A 24,411-nucleotide genomic window follows, 5' to 3' on the forward strand; every position below is an offset into this window, starting at 1 on the left:
GGCTCACGGTGGAAGGTCAATTATTTGGGAATTCTCCAAAGTTCCACGGAATGCCGAGGAGTTCCATCCTGTCGTATCAACCCCAAGACGAGACCCGCAGATATGATTATGACAGAAGGACTGAGGAAAGTATGAGGAGGGGCTGTAAGGGTTAAACATGTGGAGGAGTGGGGCTGATCTGAGGGGGCTGTAAGGGTTAAACATGTGGAGGAGTGGGGCTGATCTGAGGGGGCTGTAAGGGTTAAACATGTGGAGGAGTGGGGCTGATCTGAGGGGGAAATAAAGGCTGGGGAGGTGCAGAGTAGGGGTGTCAAACATACGGCCTGTGGACCAGACCTGGGCCCACTGAAGAACCTGATACATCTGATGAATGAATGAATGTGTGAAACGCAAAAATAACACTGAACATAGGAACAGTCATGTTAGCTCAGGTTCCACATTCACACTGATATGATCTAAAGTGGAGATTGTTAGTGACCCAGAATAGATGTCATTATATTTTGGGAAAAGTAGGTCAAAGTTTCAATTTATTATGAATTTTTTAAATCTTTTTTTTTTCCCCATTTACTTATAATGGGCGGAATTTCAAATGTTTGTAGCAGCAGAACTATCAAATTAATTCATACCAAATTTGGCTTATAGATTACCAGTGACCCAGAATGGATCTCATGACATTTTGGGAAATGTAGGTCAAAGTTCAAATTTTTTATGATTTTTTAAAAAAAAATCTTCCCATTTACTTATAATGGGTGAAATATGTGTGAGGGGCGGGGCTTGTTGTGCCTGGCCCCACCTGTTATGATATTCTTTAACTTGAGGTCATGTTGGTCTGTATGTGGAACTTGAACTAACCCAACATCCTTTTGACTGTTAATATGTTCAGTTAGGGCTGCTCGATAAAAGAAAAAGAAAAAAGAATAATCACGATTATTTTAGCATTAATTGAAGTCACGATTATTAAAAATGATTATTTGTTAACCTTAAAGTTGTTTCTTTTTTTTCTTGCAAAACAATGTAAAATATACTCTTTAAACATAAATAAAGCTTTTAAACCTTAAAACAAAGTATGTTCACTTTTGTACGAAACAAAAAAAATCTTTGAATGCAAATAAGTATACTGTAAATTTAAGTCTGTTTCCTTTTGTAAACAAATAGTGCACTGGAATTAAACTGCTATAGACTTGCCATAGCACTGTTGCAATAAAAAAGAAAAAAACAACTCACGTAAAGTGCAAATTATAAATTCAAGTATGTTCAGTGTAGTAGCAGCTGGTGTAAAATGATGTCTGGAAGGCAAAACATAGCGTTTGTCCAGTGGATTCAACAGTTGTCTGAAGCCCCAGTTGTCAGTGGTGTTAATGGAGCACATACCTTTAACCAGGTCATGGACAGTGGATTCTGTTTTCTTTTGGTGTCTCTGATGTTGATGAGTAGGGAGTTGCAGCATAAAGAGATGCGGAAATTGAAGATTGCATTGCGGACGAAGTTGTAGACGGAGTTGTTTTTTTTTTTTGTGTTTTGGTTTTTCATCAGATTATCCTAAAGGTGGCGGTGGTTCAACTTCAGATGGTTAAAAAGGTTTGTTGTGTTAGCGGTCGGTGCGGACACAACTACCAAACACTTTTTGCACAAGATGTGTTTTTGCTCTTCGTCTTCTTCATCGAACCCAAAGTGATTCCATACAATTGAATTGGACTTGCCTTTTTTGTTTACCAAGCGCTTCTCCTGTGATTCTCCTGCCATTTTTCAAGACCGCTAAGTACGACGTTCTTGGTGGGGGTGGACCTGCCGGCTAGCTGGCTGCTGTAGCTTAGAGGGGGGCGGGGCCAAGCAGCTCATGGTAGCTTGCATGTGTGTGAATTAAAACTCAAAATTAATAATCGTTTTTTTCTTGATTACATAATTTTTGTAATCGTCGAGTGTAATAATCAAAATCGTAATTGAATTTCGATTAATTGCGCAGCCTTATGTCCAATGTCATTTTTGGACTGAAGGGTCAGATCGGACCCTTGGCAGTCTGGTTTTGGGCCCTTTGGCGGTCTGGTTTTGGGTCCTTTGGTGGTCTGGTTTTGGGCCCTTTGGCGGTCCGGTTTTGGGCCCTTTGGTGGTCCAGTTTTGGACCCGTTGGCAGTCCGGTTTTGGGCCCTTTGGCAGTTTGGATCAGACCCTTTGGTGGTCCGGTTTTGGACCCTTTGGCGGTCTGGTTTTGGACCCTTTGGCAGTTTGGATCAGACCCTTTGGTGGTCCAGATTTGGGCCCTTTGGCAGTCTGGTTTTGGACCCTTTGGCGGTCCAGTTTTGGATCCTTTGGCGGTCCGGTTTTGGACCCTTTGGCGGTCCAGTTTTGGACCCGTTGGCAGTCCGGTTTTTGGCCCTTTGGCGGTTTGGATCGGACCCTTTGGTGGTCCGGTTTTAGGCCCTTTGGCAGTTTGGATCTGACCCTTTGGTGGTCCAGTTTTGGGCCCTTTGGCAGTTTGGATCGGACCCTTTGGCGGTCTGGTTTTGGACCCTTTGGCGGTCCAGTTTTGGATCCTTTGACGGTCCGGTTTTGGACCCTTTGGCGGTCCAGTTTTGGACCTGTTGGCAGTCCGGTTTTTGGCCCGTTGGCGGTTTGGATCGGACCCTTTGGTGGTCCGGTTTTGGGCCCTTTGGCAGTTTGGATCTGACCCTTTGGTGGTCCGGTTTTGGGCCCTTTGGCAGTTTGGATCGGACCCTTTGGCGGTCTGGTTTGGGACCCTTTGGTGGTCCAGTTATGGGCCACGGGCCTCATGTTTGCCAGGCGTTCTGCAGATGAAGCAGAGGCATCTCCTTACCTGCAGCTGAACGTTGTCATTCTGTGTCTTCAGGACTTTATGGGTTTTACTCTGAACTCTGACCTTTTGTCCTAAAATGACGCTGAAGCGTAAATCAATCCATCAGAAGAGAATGTGTGTGATGTGACGACCTCGTCCACAGAACTACTGTAAATCACACCTGAAAAATACTGGGTACAAGGTCTCAGGTTCTGCCCTGTGTTTCACACATAGTTTACTTCATACACGTGAACACAAATGGATACTCAAGGATTGAGTTTGAATACTTTTAAGATGAGTTATAGATTATTTTTATTTGACATTATTCTGCATCTTCACGACATCAAGACCAGTTTCATTGTACATGGACAGAAACATAACAAATAGAAAAGACACAAGATGAAAAAGATTTAGTATGATAAAAATCACGTAAAAGACACGAATGGAAAACGATTTAGTACGATGAAAATGATGTAAAAGACACAAAGAGCACAGACAACAAAAAACTACAAAAGACGAAAATGACAAAAGACAACAAAACAGGAACAATGCAACAAAATGGAAACAACACAACAAGAAACAAAATGGAAACAACACAACAAAATCCAATAAGAACATATAAATAATAATAACCCACATTTTTCTTTGTTTTAGTGTAAAAAAAAATTTAATTACATGAAAATGTTTATATTTACAAACTATTTTTTCACAAAAACGTGAATAACCTGAACAAATATCAACAACCTGAAATGGCTCAAGAAAAATAAGTGTAATTTTAACAATATTCTGCCTCTTATTAAATGGAAGAAAGGAAAATTACATGATGAAAATATGAATAACCTCAGCAACCTGAAATATCCTGAGAAAAATCAGTGCAATATCAATAATATTATGGCTCAGCTTATTATTAACACAACATACAGATACAGTGGATCAAATACACAAAACATTTAATAATAGACAGAATATTGGTCCAATTACACTGATTTACATGAAGACAGTTCAGGTTCATATTTGTTCAGGTTATTCACACTTCAGTATTTTAAAGGATAGTTTGTAAATGTAAATATGTAAACTGAGGCAGAATCTTGTTAAAATTGCACTTATTTTTGTAAAGAAATTTCATTATTTTCAGGTTATTCACAACTTTTTTGCTTGGATAGTTTGCTAATGTAAATATTTTCAGAATGCAGTGTTATTTTTTGCGCTAAAACAGGTCTGTCAAACTCATTGTAGTTCAGGTTCTACATTCAGCCTGATATGATCTGAAGTGGATCAGAACCAGTCTAATAATAGCAGTGAAACAAAAGTAAAATTACATTATGAAAATGCTTACATTTCAAAGTATCTTTCAAAAAAATCTGAATAACCTGGAATTTCTTAAGAAAAATAAGTGCAATTTCAATAATATTATTACGTACAGATCACAGTGGATCCACAAATACACAAAACGTAAAAACAGAGTATTGGTATAATTACACTGATTTATATGAAGACTGTTCGTGGTCATATTTGTTCAGGTTATTCACGTTTTATTGTAAAAGGGTAGTTTGTAAATGTAAATATTTTCATAATGTCATTTACTTTTTCACATTAAACCAAGAATAGAATTTGTAGTTGTCATTATTTATAGGTTATTATTATTTTATTTAAAATCATATTGTTCTGTATGTGGAACCTGAACTTAAATTATTTCACCACCCTTAACTGTGAAGGAGCGGACTGGACCCTCTGGTGGTCCGGTTTTGGCCCGCGGACCGTATGTTTGACACCACTGACCTAGAACGACCCAAACAAAAAGAACACTGGAAAGATGAAGAACCAGGGAAAAAAGAAAATATGCAGATAAGGTCAGATGAAATGGGTGAGTTAAATGTGTGCAGAGCCAATAAGAGTCCGGTTAAAGCAGGCAGTGGTGCCCCCTGCTGGTCAAACAGAAGAACACGTCATGACTGAACCACTTCCATCCATTCGACAGCCTTGAACCATGTGACGGGTTTGAGTCCAGAGGTTTGTTCTGTTCATGTCAGTCATTAAAGCTGATAAAGTCAAGTAATTACAGGCCCGTTATAGGAGCATCTGTAATTACAGAACAGGATCAAGCACTGATAATTATGTTGTCATTGGGTTTAATATTTCCACAGCAGCTCACAATGGATTTGCACTATTTTAAGGCTCATTATTGTCACCAACTGAATGGACCAGAGTTAATACATGTGCAATTAAAAAACCAAGAACGAACAAAATTAACAGAAGAGTTCTGTTTTCAACTGGACGTCCCCAATAATCATACATTCAACCATTATATTATAGTATATTATTATTATTATTATTATTATTATTATTTATTCATTTTATTTATTTGCACATCACAAACAGCAAGAGAAACTTTTAAAAAATGAATGGTGGGTCAATAATGTAAAGTGCTTTGAATGTCCAAAAAAGCGCTATAGAAATCTATTCCATTACGCAAAAATATTCAGATCACACATCTGGGACACCAAGGATAAGCAATCAATTCTATCTCAAGTCGAACCACCACCCGGCCAGTCGAGTTACGTTAGGTTGGTCATGTGACGCTGACGCAGGAAAGACAGTCAGTGCAGATGTGTGATCTGAATTTTTGCATCTGAATTTTTTTTATTCTAAATTTATGAACATAGTTGAATTCAGAGACAAAAAAATTCAGATACTTAATTTCAATGCAAAAAAAAGTTCAGTGCTAGAAATTCAGTGGCTTTTATAATTCAAAATCTGATGAGACAGATTGACTTCCATAATTTATCAGGTCAGGTCAATTAAAGCTGACAGTTCCCATTTTAGTCACATCCTGATTCCTTCATTTCGGATCAACACTGATGATGCACAGATGAAAACACACACACACACACACAAAAACACTCTAAAATTACATCGTGTGTCGTTATCACCTGACTGTACATTTCTTTACATGTGGTTGATCGTTGCAGTTACCACTGAATAGTCATTTTATTACCTGCATTTGTTGCATTGAAACATTTTTTATATTTATTTAATTTTTCTTACATTTTCTAAAAAATTCCCTTCAAGACATGATTCATAATTTCACAGATTAAAGTCCGTTGTGTATTTCCCGCACTGTCCATTCGTTGAACAACAGTAACTATCATTTGTAAAATATCTCCATATTATTGTGTCATAACAGTGTCATATTTGTTATATAGTGAAACCAAACCATCATTATGAGCCTCGAAAACATGAAGGAAATCCTCAAAGTTCAACACTGTTTTCATTCTGTCTTTAAATCAAATGCACATGGATCTCCATTGAAATAAATGAAGTCAATATAATTCAAACCTAAATGCTTTGATTTGTACATAATGAACAAATTCTGTGTTTTGTCAAACGTCAGGTTCAGTTTCCAGTGTCTCTGTAACATGTTTATTTATGTTCATGTTTTTTAATTTATTTATTTAATGTAATATCTGATCTTTCATCTGTAATAAACACTGAGCGACTGTTTTAAGATGATTGAATGTCAGAAAACATTTATTTTTAGTACCTTTTATACAGGAAATAAAGAAATACAGAAGGAAAAGCATAATATAAAAGAGCAAAACCCATTTAAACATAAAATAAATATTCATGAAGCTCATTCTCTGGGTGTAAAGTGTTTTCCAGCTCAGTCATAACTTCATGAAACCCTTACAGCTGTGTTTTACAACCACATTAACTTTTAAATTCAGAGTAAAAACGTTGTAAAGACGCAGAAGGATTCAACAAAATGCAGGAATAAAAAGCAGAACAGAGGGAAAACAAAGCACTTGAGTGTAAATGTGTTTGATCCACGTCACACACCGTCACGTTCTTCACTTCCTTTTCTGGGAATTCACCGACGCAGCAAATGAGTGGAAAAGTAAACATGATGGGGGGGGGGGGGGGGTTTGGAGTGGAGATGTGGGTTAAAAGTCCAGACCTGCTCAGATCACATCAACACACGGACAAACCACAGTCATCCAACAGCATCAAACTAACATGGGTTTGACCTGATTTATCTTCATATGACATGTTTATTCATGTTTATTTATTTTAATTTCCATATTGATCATGTATTGTCTAGGGGTCAGCAACGCTGGTCCTGCAGAGCCACTATCCTGCATGTTTTAGATGTTTCCCTCTTCCAGCACACCTGACGGTCATTACCAGGCTTCTGCAGAGCTGAAGGATAGGCTGATCATTTGAATCAGGTGTGTTGGAAGAGGCACAGGTCTAAAACATGCAGGATAGTGGCTCTGCAGGACCAGGGTTGCTGACCCCTGGTCTAGGGGTGTGAGAAAATATTGGTTCTGCAATATATTGCGATTAGGGATGTAACGATTACCGGTATAACGATAAACCACGGTGAAATTGCAGACAGTATTACTGTTTAAATTCTAAATATCATGATAACTGTGTTTGATTACCACACTTTTAGGGGGAAAAACGCCTATGTAAACATCTGCTTTCATGTCAAATATTTGAGTATAGTTTTAATTTATTACAATTTTGATTTTCTATACCTAACATTTGGAAACAATATCCACTTTTAAAGTCTTTGAAAAGGTTCGTTAAGCATCTGTGTGTTATTTATGCAATAAGTTAGATACATTTTTCAAATTAGATTTTATACATTTTTATGTTTTTATAGTAGGTTGAAGTGGAAAAAAAATAATAGACAGATGATATAGATGAAGTTGTGCTGAAAAAACAGATCCCAAACATGGGTATAGTAAACATTTGTTTATATAGTATATAAAGGCAAAATCAAAAGGACTGAAAAACGGACAAAATAGGCTCAGACCACTAAGGGTTAATATTAGAATGTTTCTGACACAGAAAGTGCATTGTGCCAATTATTTTATTTGATTTTGTTTTGTTTTTTTTAACACAACTTGGTTAAATTATTTCAGTGTGTGTGTATTAGTACTTTTTGAACATTTTGAGCACAATTTCAACAATAATGCGATAATGATAACCATGATAATTTTGGTCGCAATAACCGTGATATGAAATTTCCATATTGTTACATCCTTAATCGCGATATTTCATTTCACAATACTGTATCGATATTTTTAGGTATTTATTCAAATGTAGATATTGTGGAGGTTCATTTTTGTTTTTCTTTTTTGATTAGATTTCATTTTTTATTCTTTAACACTCTTTTATTCAGTAATGTTCATTCCTTTTTTGGGATTGAACTCAAATCCTGTTCTGATGTTAGTTGTGAATTAATAGAATCTGAACATTTGAACAGGATCTGAAACTGGAATGTCTGTAAAATAGAATTTCCACACATACACACACATTTGGGTTAAAACTCTTCTTCTCTTGTTGAAACATCCGTCAACATCTGTTTTTTTAATTCACCTGACTCTAGTTGCAGAAAAAGGTCTTTCCGTTACAGTTTTGCGTGATATACAAGTCGCCCTACACCCAAAAAATCACCTCTTGCCAGCGCTAAAACTTTTAATCGAAAAACAAGAGTTTTGGCGAAATTTTGGTGGAATTTTTCTGTTCTGTAAATTTTTATGTGCAAGTTATATTCGTGCAGTTTGAGGGTCAATGGAAAAGTGACTACCGTACTTTCTGGACTATAAGCCACACCCACCCCGTCTCCAACGTCTCCCCATCGATTCATTGATGCCTAGCATACGTGCAGCAGCTCTGTTTCCTTCTTCGACGGCCGGATCGATCGTTAGCTCGGAAAACATAAATTAGCCGCAGGTTCACAGTGTGTGGAAAAAGTAGCGGTTTATAAACCGGAAATTACGGTAGTGAAATTTACCAAGAAAGAAAAAGACTGAAGTGGATCAGAGGATCTAGAACCAGTGGATCCACTAAGAGTCCACGCACTCGTTTTATAATAAATGCTGATAAATCACTTAGAAAAGGTTAAATACAGACAAAAGTTCATGTGGGAACTGGTCTAAAAGTAGACCTGGGTCTTTGTGGGTGGAACTGGTCTAAAAGTAGACCTGGGTCTTTGTGGTTGGACCTGGTCTAAAAGTAGACCTGGGTCTTTGTGGGTGGACCTGGTCTAAAAGTGGACCTGGGTCTTTGTGGGTGGACCTGGTCTAAAAGGAGACCTGGGTCTTTGTGGGTTCAACCCCCCTCTGTTCTAATACTCTGGTCGGAGCGTTTACCAGGTAGAAGAACCGGCGATAAGTCCGTTAAAGTCCACAGATGCTGGACGTGGTCTTAAACCTCAGTGGAGGCCACTGTCTGTGTTGGTCCTGGGGGGTCTTGGGGGTCTGGTTTGAGCCGGTCCTGAGCTCCAGTGTCTTCCAGGGTTGGACGTTCCTGGGCGTCCTCTTCAGCTCCAAACAGTGGACGTCTGCGCTCCTCCCTCCTGCGTCCGTTGGGTCTTTCAGCAGACGTTGGCGTGGTTCCGGTTCCGTCGGACCCCTCAGTGCTTGGTCTCCTCCATCACCTCCATCACCACCGTCCTGGGTCCGGTCAGGATCAGGCGGCTCACGGTCCGGTAGTCCAGATGGAGGACGTTCAGACCATTGACGGACACCACGAACTGACAAACCTGGACAGCAGACACACGAACCCAGGACAAAAAGGACGTTTGTTAAATGAGTCACATGTTCAGACACTTGGAGCTTTAACGTCCTCCATTTTAACACAAATGTCTGCACTTTGTCTCTAACAGTCAAGGGTGTCAAACTCATTTTAGTTTCAGTTGCAACAATATTGACACTAGTATAGTTCTGGTACTGAGGCCCAATCCCAGTTCACTTCTTGGCCCCTCCCCCTTAGCCCTCCCCCTCCATTTTGTGGGTTAGGTTTAGGATTAGCGGTTAGGGTTAGGGTTAGTGCAGGGCTGTCAAACTCATGTTAGTTCAGTTCCACATTCAGCTAAATTTAATCTGCAGTGGACCAAACCAGTACAATAAAAACAAAATAGTATAGAAATAATGTCAACTCCAAACTTTACTCTATGTTTTAGAGCGAAAAAGGAAATTTATGATATGGAAAGGTTTACATCTATAAACTATCCTTTCAAAAGATGTGAATAACATGAACAAACTGAAAAAAAAGTGTAATTTTAACAATATTCTGCCTCAGTTTATCATTTACACATGTTCATTATAACTTACAGATCACAGTGGATCTACAAACACACAAAACATTTAATAACAGACAGAATATGTACAGAAGCGTATGTATAGCACACCAAATGGAATAAACTGGCGTCACATCCAACGTGGTTTCATGAGATCAGTCTGTAAGGGGGAGGGGCCAAGGGGTAAGGGGGAGGGGCCAAGGGGTGAAGTGGGATTGAGCATATATGTTTAGTGTCTGTAATGCACATGTATAAACGATAAGATAATATTGTTCAAATTTCACTTATTTTCTTAAGAAATGTCATTTTTTGAAAAAAAAATTATTCACATCTTTTTTTTTTGTATGAATAGTTTGTAAATGTAAAAATTTTCATAATGTAATTTTATTTTTTGCACTAAAACAGAAAAATGTGTATTTGTAATTTTTTCTGGGTTTTTCTGTTCTTATTTGACTGGTTCTGACTCATTGGAGGTTGAACAATATTGACAGTAGTATAGTTCTGTTACTGAGGCCCAATCCCAGTTCACCCCTTGGCCCCTCCCCCTTAGCCCTACCCCTCCATTTTGCGGGTTAGGTTTAGGATTAACGATTAGCAGCTAGCATGATTAGAGGTTAGGGTTAGGTTTAGGGTTAGCAATATGCACAATTAGCAGCTAGAGTGATTAGCGGCTAGTGTGATTAGTTGTTAGGGTTAGCGATTAGCGGTTAGGATGAAAATGCATATGTATAGCACGCCAAATGCAATAAACTGGCGTCACATCCAACACGATTTCATGAGATCAGTCTGTAAGGGGGAGGGGCCAAGGGGTGAATTGGGATTGAGCCTATATGTTTAGTGTCTGAGCTGTAATGCACGTGTATAAACGATAAGATAATATTGTTCAAATTGCACTTATTTTTCTTAAGAAATGTCATTTTTTTGTTTTTTGTTTGTTGTTGTTTTTTTTTTTTGTTTGAATAGTTTGTAAATGTAAATATTTTCATAATGTAATTGTATTTTTTGCACTAAAACATTGTCATTATTTCTGGGTTTTTCTGTTCTTATTTGACTGGTTCTGACCCGCTGGAGGTCGAGTGTGGAACCTGAACTAACATGACTTTGATGTCTGTCTTATACATTGAGTCTTTTTTTACTCAAGTATCTGTATTTTTATCGGAGTAGATGATCTTCATGGTAAATACTGACTGAAAACTGCACATCTGCTGTCCTCTAGGTGTCAAATCCAACATGTGGAGGCTCAGCTGGACTTTGTCTCCTCTCAGATCCATCAAACGGACACTCAATTACCCATAATGCTCACCTTCATATTACCCATAATGCCCACCTTCATATTACCCATAATGCCCATCTTCATATTACCCATAATGCCCACCTTCATATTACCCATAATGCCCACCTTCATATTACCCATAATACCCACCTTCATATTACCCTTAATGCCCACCTTCATATTACCCATAATGCTCACCTTCATATTACCCATAATACCCACCTTCATATTACCCATAATGCTCACCTTCATATTACCCATAATGCCCACCTTCATATTACCCATAATACCCACCTTCATATTACCCATAATACCCACCTTCATATTACCCTTAATGCCCACCTTCATATTACCCATAATGCTCACCTTCATATTACCCATAATACCCACCTTCATATTACCCATAATGCCCACCTTCATATTACCCATAATGCTCACCTTCATATTACCCATAATGCCCACCTTCATATTACCCATAATGCTCACCTTCATATTACCCATAATACCCACCTTCATATTACCCATAATGCTCACCTTCATATTACCCATAATGCTCACCTTCATCCCTGCAGCAGCTGCAGGACCTCGGGGCTCCACGGCCTGGATGTGACAGGGGCGGTTCCCCCGCACCACAAAGCCCCACCCAACGGCATCACCCACAATCTGCACAGGCAGACATTTAGTCAGAATAATAATAATAATACATCACACTTCTATGGGTCAGGGGTCAAAGGTCAGCGCTGCTGTACCGTAAAGGTCTTCTTAATGTAGGGTCCTCCTGGTGTTTGGAGCTCATCTGTACTCACAGGCCTCTGCAACACTGAGCAACAAACAACAGGAGAAGGGTGAAAAACACACAAACACACACATAAACACACAACACTGTTTATGCACAAACACACAACAGTATCTATGCACACTTATTTACAAACTGTACATTTAGTTTTATCATATCGATCAGATTTGTTTAGTTCAGATTGTTCAAATTGCTGTTCTGTGTTTTATATATATATATATATATATATATATATATATATACACATACACACACACACACACACACAGGGTGGGGAAGCAAAATGTACACTGAACATTTAGTTGTTTTTTCTCAGCAGACACTAGGTCAATTGTTTTGAACCCAAACATATACTGATGTCATAATCATACCTAACACTATTATCCATACCTTTTCAGAAACTTTTGCCCATATGAGTAATCAGGAAAGCAAACGTCAAAGAGTGTGTGATTTGCTGAATGCACTCGTCACACCAAAGGAGATTTCAGAAATAGTTGGAGTGTCCATAAAGACTGTTTATAATGGAAAGAAGAGAATGACTATGAGCAAAACTATTACCAGAAAGTCTGGAAGATACTATTAAAGAAGAATGGGAGAAGTTGTCACCCCAATATTTGAGGAACACTTGTGCAAGTTTCAGGAAGCGTGTGAAGGCAGTTATTGAGAAAGAAGGAGGACACATAGAATAAAAACATTTTCTATTATGGACATTTTCTTGTGGCAAATAAATTCTCATGACTTTCAATAAACTAATTGGTCATACACTGTCTTTCAATCCCTGCCTCAAAATAGTGTACATTTTGCTTCCCCACCCTGTGTATATATACAAACACACAGTTGTTTTTTTTTTGTTTTTTTTAATTGATAATTTCTTTCCTGCTACTTTTATTATATCTGAACAGTTCAACTGAAACATCTGGGATTATTTGAAGTATTAATAAAGTATTCTATTAGTTTAGTTTCATTGTATTTTTTACTGTTTCATTCTGGTTTGACCAACATCTAGTCTGTTTAAAACCATCTAAGGGTTTGGTTTTATTACACTTTAGTTTAACCATCTTTACGTCTGGTTTAACCATTAAATACTTTACTTTTACCATCTTTTAGACTTGTTTTAGTAAATTGTAGTCTGTTTGAACTTCTTTTACTTCAGTTTTACCATCTTTAATACCCATTTTACCAACTTCTAATGTTGTTTAAACCATGTCTTAGTTTGGTTTTTCCTAAACTTTAGTCTAGTTTAACCATCTTTAAGTCTGGTTTAACCATCAAATACTTAAGTTTTACTATCTGTTAGTCTTGTTTTAGTAAATTTTAGTCTGTTTTAACCTGTTCTCCTTCAGTTTTACTGTCTTTTATACTGGTTTGACCAACTTTAAGTCTGGTTTAACCATCTCTTTTACTAAATTTTAATCTAATTTAACCGTACTTGAGTTGGCTTTAACATGTTATGGTTTGTTTTTATGATCTTTACGTTCATTTTATCCACTTTTATGTTTGGATTGACAGTCTTTTTTACCGGTTTCTCCATTGTGCCTTATCCTTTATTCAGTCTGTGGACACATAGGGTTGATTGGTTGGTGGTTTTGGTTTTTAGTGTGTTCTGGAACCAGACTGAGCCCTGATGGTCAGAGTCTGGAACATCTGAACGTCTGAACATGTCCTCACCTGATTTTGGGTTTGAGAGGACGGGGGAAGATGAGGAGGCGGAGGTGTTCCTCCTGCCGTATATTCTGCCGTCGCTGCAGCTCCTCAGCCAACCTCCTCTATGCCCCTCTGGACCCCCTGGACCTCCTCTGTGACCTCCTGGACCTGCTCTATGACTTGCTGGACCTCCCCTTGGACCTCCTGGACCTCCTCCTGGGACCGTCTTCACCTCCTTAGACGGAGCCACTGATGGAGACCAAGGTTATTATCGTTAACGAAAACTAACGAAATGACCAAAACTAGAATTGAAAAAACATTTTCGTAACTGAAATAAATAAAAACTAGAATCACTCGGAGAGCGCACACCTCCGCCAAGGCAGATCAGTGGGCCCCCATGGCCCCCCCACCCCACCTCACCCCGATCACCACCAAAACTGAACCATTTGTTCCTTGTGCCAGTATCAACATTTCCTGAAATTTTCATCCCAATCCGTCCATAACTTTTTGAGTTATCTTGTACACGAACAAACAGACAAACCAACACCGGCAAAAACAGAACCTCCTTTGAAGAAGTAAATATAATTAAAAGAAAAAAAACGTAACTAACTGAAACTGTATTGTGTGTTTATAAAATTAATTAAAATGGATAAAAATTATGGATAAAATTCCCTTCATTTTCGTCTTTGTCAATGTCGGATTGATACGAAATCGATTTATTTCTCTCTCTCAGTTTTCTGTGCTGTCTCCATACGACACTTTTTGCTCCGTCACTTGTGTTCACTTGTGGTTTCCAGTCGTCTTCTGGTCCCCACTCTACCTGGAAACATGGAGACTAAAGTTGGGAGAAAGCAGCAGAGTCCAGTCTGGGATTGATTTGAATACGACCACAGAAAAGAAGAGAAAAGAGACCACTGAACTACAACTAAACTAACACTAAGCATTTAGAAAATAACAAAAACTAATAAAAACTATTAAACCTGCTCTAACAATGAATTAAAACAAACTGAATTAGAGAAAAAAAGTCCAAACTAAATAAAACTAAACCATAATGAAAAATCCAAAACTATTAGAACCTTGGTGGACACACAGAGGACTCAGGGTCTCAGACTCAAATCTGACCCAGTTTCATGTTGAACTTCCTCTTTCTAACTTCAGTATTTCTGTCTCTGTTCAAACATGTCTGGATAAAAGACGGCGTTTCCTTAAAGGTAAACAGCGGTGACCCCGCCCCTGTCATCACATCCACTGTAAAACCACAGAGTTAACGCATTTACAGTGAGAAGAGTCCACAACCTCAGCTCATCAGAACACTGAGCATTAATATACAGGGTCATAACTCATCTATGAAGTGATACTGTTTCCATGGCAACAGCTAAACGTAAAAATCTGACACAGTAGAACAAGTATCAGGTCCTGAAGTTCAATAAAAGTATTAATCACAGTCAAACTATTCAGAGTTTAACTAATCTGATGGTGTTTCCTGCCGTACATGTTTAAGGTGGAACTCATTTGACCGACATTTAAAAATGTTTGTGTTTAATTTAAAACGATGCATCATATTCTGTAAGATCATCACCATCATCTATGAGATTCACAGATCAGACAGATGTTGTTAAAGAGTCTGAAAAATAAACAGCGTCCAGTTCAGCACAAAAAGTAAAAGGATAACTACATGGTTCTAGGATTTTTTTTTTTTTTCTTAATATTGCTTCGAAAGAAAATTCAGAATAGAATGTGAGAAGTCTGTTGGATCAGAGACAAAATGTTTTCAAAAGAGCTAAACCAGTCCAGTTGAACCCAGAAGAACCAGGCCCTGGACAAATGAGAACCTTCACACATACAGAGGATAGGGTTAAATGTTGGAGTAAACCGCAGGTGTTAAACATGCGGCCCGGGGGCCAAATCTGGCCTCTGGGATGAATCTGAAATGCAAAAATTATATTGACGATATTAACAATCAGTGGTGTCAAAATCCTTTTAGTTCAGGTTCCACATACAGACACATTTGAAATGGGTCAGAACCAGGAAAATATGATCTGAATAACCTAGAAATAATGACAAACCCCAAATGTTCTCTTTGTGTTTTTTTTTTGGTGTAAAAAAGTAAAATTACATGAAAATGTTTACATTACCAAACTATAGTTTTACAAAAAATGTGGATAATCTGAACAAATCTGAACAAACAGAAATGTCTTAAGTAAGTGCAATTTATAATCCAATATTCTGCCTGTTACTAAATGTTTTGTGTGATTGTAACGCACATGTGTAAATGATAAACTGATAAACCGAGGCAGAATATTGTCAAAACTGTACTTGTTTTTCTTCATACAAGTCCAGTTGTTCATGTTGTTCAGATTTTTCAGGAAACTTTGTAAATGTAAACCTGATCATAATGTAATTTTCCTTTTTTCACCACTAGTATTTGACTGGTTCGGTCCACTGCAGATCAAACTGGGCTGAATGTGGAACTGAACTAACAGGAGTCTGACAGCCCTGCAGTAAATGTTTCCTGTTCAGCCTCACCTGCTGTTCGAGGTCCCATCAGTCCTCAGGTGATGAAGCCCACAGCGCAGAACCTGAATCCAGAAGAAGAAGGAGAGGAGCTTCAGTCCTACATGAGTGTGAACGCCATCTGGACTCAGGTCAGTCTGCAGGACTGTCCTCCGTCTGTTCAGTTCAGGACGGTGTGTGTTGACAGACCTGAAGGCGAAGGCACTCATCCAGTTAAAAAAAACAAAAAAAACAATGTGTTAGCTAAACATTAAACCCATGAACAAACAGACGGAGGCAGGAGGCCCACGGACGACGAGATCACAGCCCGAAATAAGGACATCATCATCTGCATCTACAACATGAACAGAAAGAAGAAGAGATAAGGAACAAAAACAGGAGAGAAGAGTCATCAATCAACAACCAATCAAATAGTATTTATACAACAGCAAATACAACAGAAGGAATCTGATGACACTTTACACACAGAGCAGAAGAAAACCGACTTCAGACGATTTAAACCAACGGAGGAGGAAAAACCTGGAGTAGAGCCCATAGACTGGAGGATGGACCACTGACCTGAGCAGATGAAGGGTTAAAGGGGGGGGGGGGGCATGGATGCACAGCAAACTGAACTGATAGAAACTACAACTGCTGCTAGTAGTTATTGTATTTATATATATATATATATATATATATATATATATATATATATATATATATACACAAACACACAAGCCCTGCCCCTCACATGTAGCTTTTTTTGTCATAGGTCCAGCTGATGTCATAGGTCCAGCTGATGTCCTAGGTCCAGCTGATGTCCCAGGTCCAGCTGATGTCCTAGGTCCAGCTGATGTCATGTCTGTGCATGTGCTGATGTCATCATATCAGTTGTCTCTATATATGTGCCAAGTTTGACAAAAATGATGTTTTCACAGACATTTGAAATTTCGCTCCATTATAAGTAAATGGGGAAAAAAAAAAAAGATTTAAAAAAATTCATAAAAAACTTGAACTTTGACCTACTTTTCCTAAAATGTAATCACATCTATTGTGTGTCACTGGTAATCTATAAAGGCAATTAGGTCTGAATTCAACCAACAGATTTGCTGATGAAGTGTAAACAAACAAACCAAAATCAATAGCCCTTGCCTCCCCTTCGGGGGGGGGGGGGGGGGGGGCGGCAGGGGGGTAACAAAAAGAAAGTCCAGACAGACCATTTGAGGCTTAGGGTTTAAAGGGTTAATGGTCTATATTTAAATATTAATAAAGATATTGAGAAAAAATACAAACTAAAACCGTAGAGAAGAGGTTCAGATAAATGTGAACACGTCACACATGGACTCCACCGTCTGTTTTTAAATCAGATGTGTGTTTGAGCTCCTTCTGTGTCAGTTTGGGTTTAAAACCTGAAAACAGCTCCTTCCTCCTTAAATGTGGACGCTGTTGCCATGCAGGACGTAGGAGTCTGAAGAGGACCACATCAAGTCTGCTCTGATGGACCAAGACCAGAGTCTGAAGAGGACCACATCAAGTCTGCTCTGATGGACCAAGACCAGAGTCTGAAGAGGACCACATCAAGTCTGCTCTGATGGACCAAGACCAGAGTCTGAAGAGGACCACATCAAGTCTGCTCTGATGGACCAAGACCAGAGTCTGAAGAGGACCACATCAAGTCTGCTCTGATGGACCAAGACCAGAGTCTGAAGAGGACCACATCAAGTCTGCTCTGATGGACCAAGACCAGAGTCTGAAGAGGACCACATCAAGTCTGCTCTGATGGACCAAGACCAAAGACAGAGTGGATGTTTGCATCAGTCCAGCTGCTCAGACCAGGAAACACTCCAACCCAACCAGAGGATTTCCATCTGACCCATATGGACGTCCAGAGGCTCCGTAGTTACCATGGAAACACCGTCATCTTCTACAACATTGATTCTCCAGTCAAACCCATGGAGCTGGATCAGTGACAGTGGATGGACACACTGGGTTTATGTAGATTAAGTAAAATCAACAAAAATGAATAAGAAATGTACTATTTACCAAATAATGTGGAAAAAATAAGCAACAAATTAAATAAAATGTCAACAAATAAGAATAAAATTAGCAACGAAATGAACAGAAATGAAGAAAAAATAAAATGTCAGAAAATGAACAAAATATAAAATGTGTAAAATGAACAAAAAGAAGAAAATAAACAACTTGGAGAAAATAAGTAACAAAATTGAAGAAAATATAATAAAATGTCAGAAAATGAACAAAAACATAAAATGAGAAATAAAAGGGACAAAAATAAAGTATAAAATAAATAACTTGGAGAAAATAAGCAACAAAATGAAGAGAAAATAATTAAAGTTAACAAAATGAACAGATGTAAATGTATGGAGTTTAATTAATGACAGTGGATGGAAACACTGTAAATGTATTTAATAATAAATGAATTAAAAAATGTACAAATTAATAAATAACATGAAAAAATTAAGTAAGAAGTAGTGACATAAGTATCAAAATTAACAAAATCAACAAATATACCCCCACACACACACACAAATAAATAAATGAACAATTAAATAAATAAAATTAGCCACAAACTGAATGAAACTGAATAAAAAATAATAAACCTCTAGTTTAATTAACACTTTCAGTGCCATGGGCCGATTAAATCGGCTTTACGAAAACAACCTGTAAAGTGCCACGGGCCGATCAGATCGGCTTTGGAGAACACGCCACATTTGTGTACAAACAAACCATCCACCCCCATTTCTTTCTCACATTTCGATGACGTTCTTTCTGTGTCCCCCTTTTGAGACCAAGCAGACGGGAATTTGAGGTCACGCGACCGAATAATATTTTTATATGTTTTTAATGTTTCTTATTCTCCGGTGTTTCATCAGAGGGAGCCCTCCATGCCGGGGGGCGGCTGTGGACTCCGGGGGCTGTGGTGCCTTCTCTCACTGGGGTCCGCTCCTTTCTGGTGGGTGGGGGTCCCAGTTGGCCCTCTCCCACTAGTTGGGATGCGGGGCTGTGTTGCTGGTGCCTGGTCGCCGGGGTCAGCGGCTGCATCCTGGTGCGGATGGCTCCCTGAGACAGCGCCTCCTAAACTGATGTTTTACTTTTACTTGTACATTTTTGTTCTGGTCTACCCGTGCTCAGTCAGTCTTCTGAAGTATGTGTGAGCTTGTGGGTTTGCGCGTGTGTGTGTGTGTGTGTGTGTGTGTGTGTGTGTGTGTGCGGGTGAGTGGGTGGGTGTGGGTGGGGGGCGGTACTGATTTTTAAACTGATATGTAAAGCACTTTGTGCTACAGTTTTTAATGTATGAAAAGTGCTATATAAATAAAGATTATTATTATTATTATTATTATTATTATGAATTATGCAAATTACGATCAATAATGAATCGGCTGCGTCCGGTGCGTTTTGAATCTAATTAGCAATTGGTCGGATGTTACCGAGCAGTTTCCTGCAGGATTCTTCAAATATTATAAAAACAATGCGAAATACTGAAAAACGGCCAAAATCTGTGGCACTTTTAAGGCTTATTAGCCCCTTAACTGCACTGAAACGGCACCGAAAGAGTTAATGACAGTGGATGGAAACACTGGGTTTATGTTCAGTTGATGACAGATTTGGCTGAAAAAGTCACTGTTTCTCTGTTTCTAATCTAATACCAGTTGGGTTTGAAGGCTTTGGGGTGCCTCAGGGCTCTGTTCTGGATCCTCTTTTCTTTGTTCCATTTATAGAAAACACAACCTCCAATTAAAAAACGAGTGTAAAAGCATCCGTAATGTGTAATAAATGAGTGTTAGCGTCGTGTTAATGTCGTCGTGTCTAAATAAACACGTCTGAACTTCCATCAATACATTCTTCAGCCGACGTCACCAAGAATGACAACGCTGATAAAGAGGACGCAGATAAAGACACATTCCATTCAGTCTGAACGATCCGGAACATTCCACAGCGCTGAGGTCACAGCCGTCACCCGTCAACCACCGAGTCCATCAGTCAAAAAAAAAAAAAAAAAACCACAGAGGAGAGAGGGGTCCGGTCAGCACACATTCCATCTGAGAAAAGAGAAAAGACGAGCGTTCGTTAGCCTGAGTCTGCTTCAGCTCAGGTGGAGTTTGGACGAAGATTTAAGTCTGGTTTCATCTGAGGAATCCACCCGTACGACTGTGCAAACGGACCACAGAAGAAGAAAAAACACACCTGTCACTACGAGAATAAAGTCGTAAAATATGGAAATTATTCTCATAGTGACAGAGTTTTCATTTTTCCTATTTTGAAAATATTACGACTTTAATCTCATAAAAGTACATTATTTTCCGTTAAATTTAGAGTTGGTTTTTTTTGTTTTTTAATTACGACTTTCCTCTCATAACATGGCTTTATTCTTGTAAAATTAAGACTAAATTGTAGTTAAGAAAAAAATAATACTCAAAATTTAATGAAAATAATGTACGTTTACAAGATTAAAGTCGTAATATTTTCAAAATAGGAAAAATAAAAACAGTTACTATGAGAACAAAGTCATAAAATATGGAGATGAAACCTGGGATTTTCATGAGAAAGTCGAATACAAAAAGTCTTAATTTTACAAGAATAAAGTCAGAATGTTCTGAGAAGAAAGTCGTAGTTTAAAAAAAAAACAACTTAAAATGTAACAAAAGTAATGTACTTTCATGAGATGAAAGTCATAATATTTAGAGAAAAGCAGGGGAGCGCAGACCTCTGCCCCCCCCCGTCACCACTAAATGTATTTATTTGTTCCAGATGCCAGAATCAACATTTCCTGAACATTTCATCCAAATCTGTTCAGAACTTTGGGAGTTATCTTTCAAACAAACAAAATAACAAACAAACAAACAAACAAATCCAGATGAAAACACACCTCCACTGTTCCACTTGGTGGAGGAAACAAAACCAAAACAAGACATGAGATGAAAAAGAATGAGGAGGAGGAGGAGGAGGAGGAGGAGGAGGAGGAGTCTTCTCCTCCTCCTCTGTCACAGCTCTTTGTCAGACTTTGTTCTTCCAGTTGTACTAACTGAACATGTCCAGGAGGAGGAGCTAGAAGAACAGCAGGAGGAGCACACACCTCCTACTCCTCTTCTTCTCCTCCTCCTCCTCTTCTCCTCCTCCTCTTCTCCTCTTCCTCTTCTCCTCTTCTTCCTCCTTCTCCTCCTCTTCTCTTCCTCCTCCTCTCCTCTTCCCCTCCTCCTCCTCTTCTTCCTCTCCTCCTCCTCTTCTCTTCCTCCTTCTCCTCTTCCTCCTCCTCTTCCCCTCCTCCTTCTCCTCCTCCTCTTCTTCCTCTCCTCCTCCTCTTCTCCTCCTCCTATTCTTCTTCCTCTGCCGCCTCCTCTTTTCTTCCTCCTCTTCTTCTCCTCCTCTTCTCTTCCTCCTTCTCCTCCTCCTCTCCTCCTCTTCTCCTCCTCTGGTGTCAGTCTGCTCTTTCCTCATACCTTTACTCCTCTGTTCTGTGTCACATGTTCTTCTTCAGTTTGTTTCCTCCTCCTCTCCTCCTCCTCCTCCTCTTCCTCCTCCTCTCCTCCTCTTCTCCTCCTCTGGTGTCAGTCTCCTCTTTCCTCATACCTTTACTCCTCTGTTCTTTGTCACATGTTCTTCTTCAGTTTGTTTCCTCCACCTCCTCTTCCTCCTCCTCCTCTTCCTCCTCCTCCTCTTCCTCCTCCTCCTCTTCTCCTCCTCTGGTGTCAGTCTGCTCTTTCCTCATACCTTTACTCCTCTGTTCTTTGTCACATGTTCTTCTTCAGTTTGTTTCCTCCTCCTCTCCTCCTCCTCTTCTCTTCCTCCTCCTCCTCTTCCTCCTCCTCTTCTCCTCCTCTGGTGTCAGTCTGCTCTTTCCTCATTCCTTTACTCCTCTGTTCTTTGTCACATGTTCTTCTTCAGTTTGTTTCCTCCTCCTCTCCTCCTCCTCCTCTTCTCTTCCTCCTCCTCCTCTTCCTCCTCCTCTCCTCCTCTTCTCCTCCTCTGGTGTCAGTCTGCTCTTTCCTCATTCCTTTACTCCTCTGTTCTTTGTCACATGTTCTTCTTCAGTTTGTTTCCTCCTCCTCTCCTCCTCCTCCTCTTCTCTTCCTCCTCCTCCTCCTCCTCCTCCTCTCCTCCTCTTCTCCTCCTCTGGTGTCAGTCTGCTCTTTCCTCATACCTTTACTCCTCTGTTCTTTGTCACATGTTCTTCTTCAGTTTGTTTCCTCCACCTCCTCTTCCTCCTCCTCCTCTTCCTCCTCCTCCTCTCCTCCTCTTCTCCTCCTCTGGTGTCAGTCTGCTCTTTCCTCATACCTTTACTCCTCTGTTCTTTGTCACATCTTCTTCAGTTTGTTTCCTCCACCTCCTCTTCCTCCTCCTCCTCTTCCTCCTCCTCCTCCTCTCCTCCTCTTCTCCTCCTCTGGTGTCAGTCTGCTCTTTCCTCATACCTTTACTCCTCTGTTTTTTATCAGATGTTCTTCTTCAGTTCGTTTCCTGTTTCACTTTCATCATTGAAACAGTTCTTTTCTGTTCTTGTTTCATCGGCGCTGAAGTCATCCTCCTGGTCTGAAGGAGACTCCGCCTTCAGACCAGGAGGACGACGGTTCGACTCCAGGGATGGCAGGTCCGTCTGTGTGTCAAACTAAACCCACAAACTTCATCCTTGTGTTTGTCGAACTGTCCCGTCGGTTTCAGCTCATGAATTCCCTCTGAAGGTCCGGACGTTTATTCGAACACTGTCCTCATGTTTCTGTGTCCTACTGCGTCATTTTATCACCTTTAATATCATTTTATTTTATTCGTCTTTTATTTAATTTTGTCTCATCACATCTTGTTCTTGTTTAGTTAAATCTTTTCTGTCATTTCTACAAACCTGTTCTTTTCATTTGCTGTTTTCTTTTCGCTCAGTTCCAGTGTAAGTTTCAAACTCATCCCTTTTGTTGTTCTCTTTGCTAACCCCTACTGGTCATAACAGGTATTGACTGCTTTGTTTTCTCACTGTGTCATTTTTCACTTTTTCTTTTTTTAAAATGTTCATGTTGTGTCTTTTATTAGATTTTTGTCTTATCATGTCCTGTTTTTGTCTTGTTAAATCAGATCACATTATCCTGTTTACAAGTAATCTGATTACTCTGCAAATCTGATAGTGAGCCTGTTTACGCGACCATGAAAGTCCAATTTCTGGGAGTAATCGGATAAGTGTAATAATCAGATCTAACACATTTACATGCACTTAAAAAATGTGATAATTGTGAAACCAAACTGGACTTTTTCTCCGTTGAATAAAAGAAGCTGTATAATTATTCCATTTGTCTCGTCTAAAAATGTCTACAGTTACTTTACAAACGTTCACTCACTTTTGTCCAAACGTGACAAATCCTCAGTGTTATTGGAGGATAAATCCTGACAGAACGTTTGTGTAAAGTGAGTGCTGTGAACGTTGGAACAGGCTGTGTGTGATGGCGCCGGTGCAAATATTAACTCTGTCCAAAGTACATAAGTGTTCCTGAATTACCATGAACAAATGTCAGCAGAGCAGACGCATTCAGCTGAACCTGACACTGTCCACAGGAGCCTGAAGAACCCGGGTCCCTCTGAAGAACCCGGGTCCCTCTGAAGAACCCGGGTCCCTCTGAAGAACCCGGGTCTATGGGGAACATCTGTCCATGCACTGTTACCTGGAGGACAGTAGTAGTGGACACACGGAGGAGGACATTTAACCCCTAAAGACCCAAACATCCACTGACTTAAACTGTTTAAGACCTGATGATCCACTAATCTGATCAGTACATCTAAATAAAATGTACAAAGACTTGATGACAAAATGAGAACAATACTGGAAAAATAAGGAAAGAATGAACCAAAAAAACCTTGAAATATGGCATAAAAGTAAACAAATACTTGTAAAATGAGAATAAAATGAGCTAAATACTTGAAAAATAAGAAGAGTTCATAGTTTAATCCCATCCAGAACCCTGTATTTATTCTGTGAACCCTCAAAAACCAGAACCATCTACTGATCTAAACTGTTTAATATGTGTTGATCCATTAATCCGATCAGTACATGTCAATAATTGGTGTAAAATATAGTTCTACCTCAATTATTCATAGCATAAAATGTACAAAAACTCCTAAAAGGGCAATAAAATGTGCAAAATACTTGAAAACCTGAACTACAGATCCTTGAAATCTGGCATAAAAGTGGACAAAATACTTAAAAAATGAGGAGAGTTCATCGTTTCATAACACCCAGAACTCTGTATTCATTCTGTTAACCCCCAAAAACCCAAAACCTTCTATTGATGGAACTGTTTAATACCTGTTGATCCACTAATCTGGTCAAT

The 24,411-nt window shown here is 39.2% G+C and overlaps 1 protein-coding gene across 1 annotated transcript; it reads right to left on the reverse strand.

Moving 5' to 3' along the window:
* Positions 1–9,168: 9,168 nt before the first annotated feature.
* On the reverse strand, positions 9,169–23,727 carry LOC115428205 (DEP domain-containing mTOR-interacting protein-like). Its single transcript, XM_030147041.1, has 5 exons — positions 23,583–23,727; positions 13,619–13,843; positions 11,904–11,974; positions 11,713–11,817; positions 9,169–9,344 (listed from the first exon to the last, which is right to left on the reverse strand). Exons 1-5 carry the CDS (start codon positions 23,725–23,727, stop codon positions 9,216–9,218), a joined length of 675 nt encoding a protein of 224 aa, XP_030002901.1. The 3' UTR covers positions 9,169–9,215.
* Positions 23,728–24,411: the final 684 nt, after the last annotated feature.

Source organism: Sphaeramia orbicularis, chromosome 11 (genome assembly GCF_902148855.1).
Source record: "Sphaeramia orbicularis chromosome 11, fSphaOr1.1, whole genome shotgun sequence".
NCBI classification, from domain to species: domain Eukaryota; kingdom Metazoa; phylum Chordata; class Actinopteri; order Kurtiformes; family Apogonidae; genus Sphaeramia; species Sphaeramia orbicularis.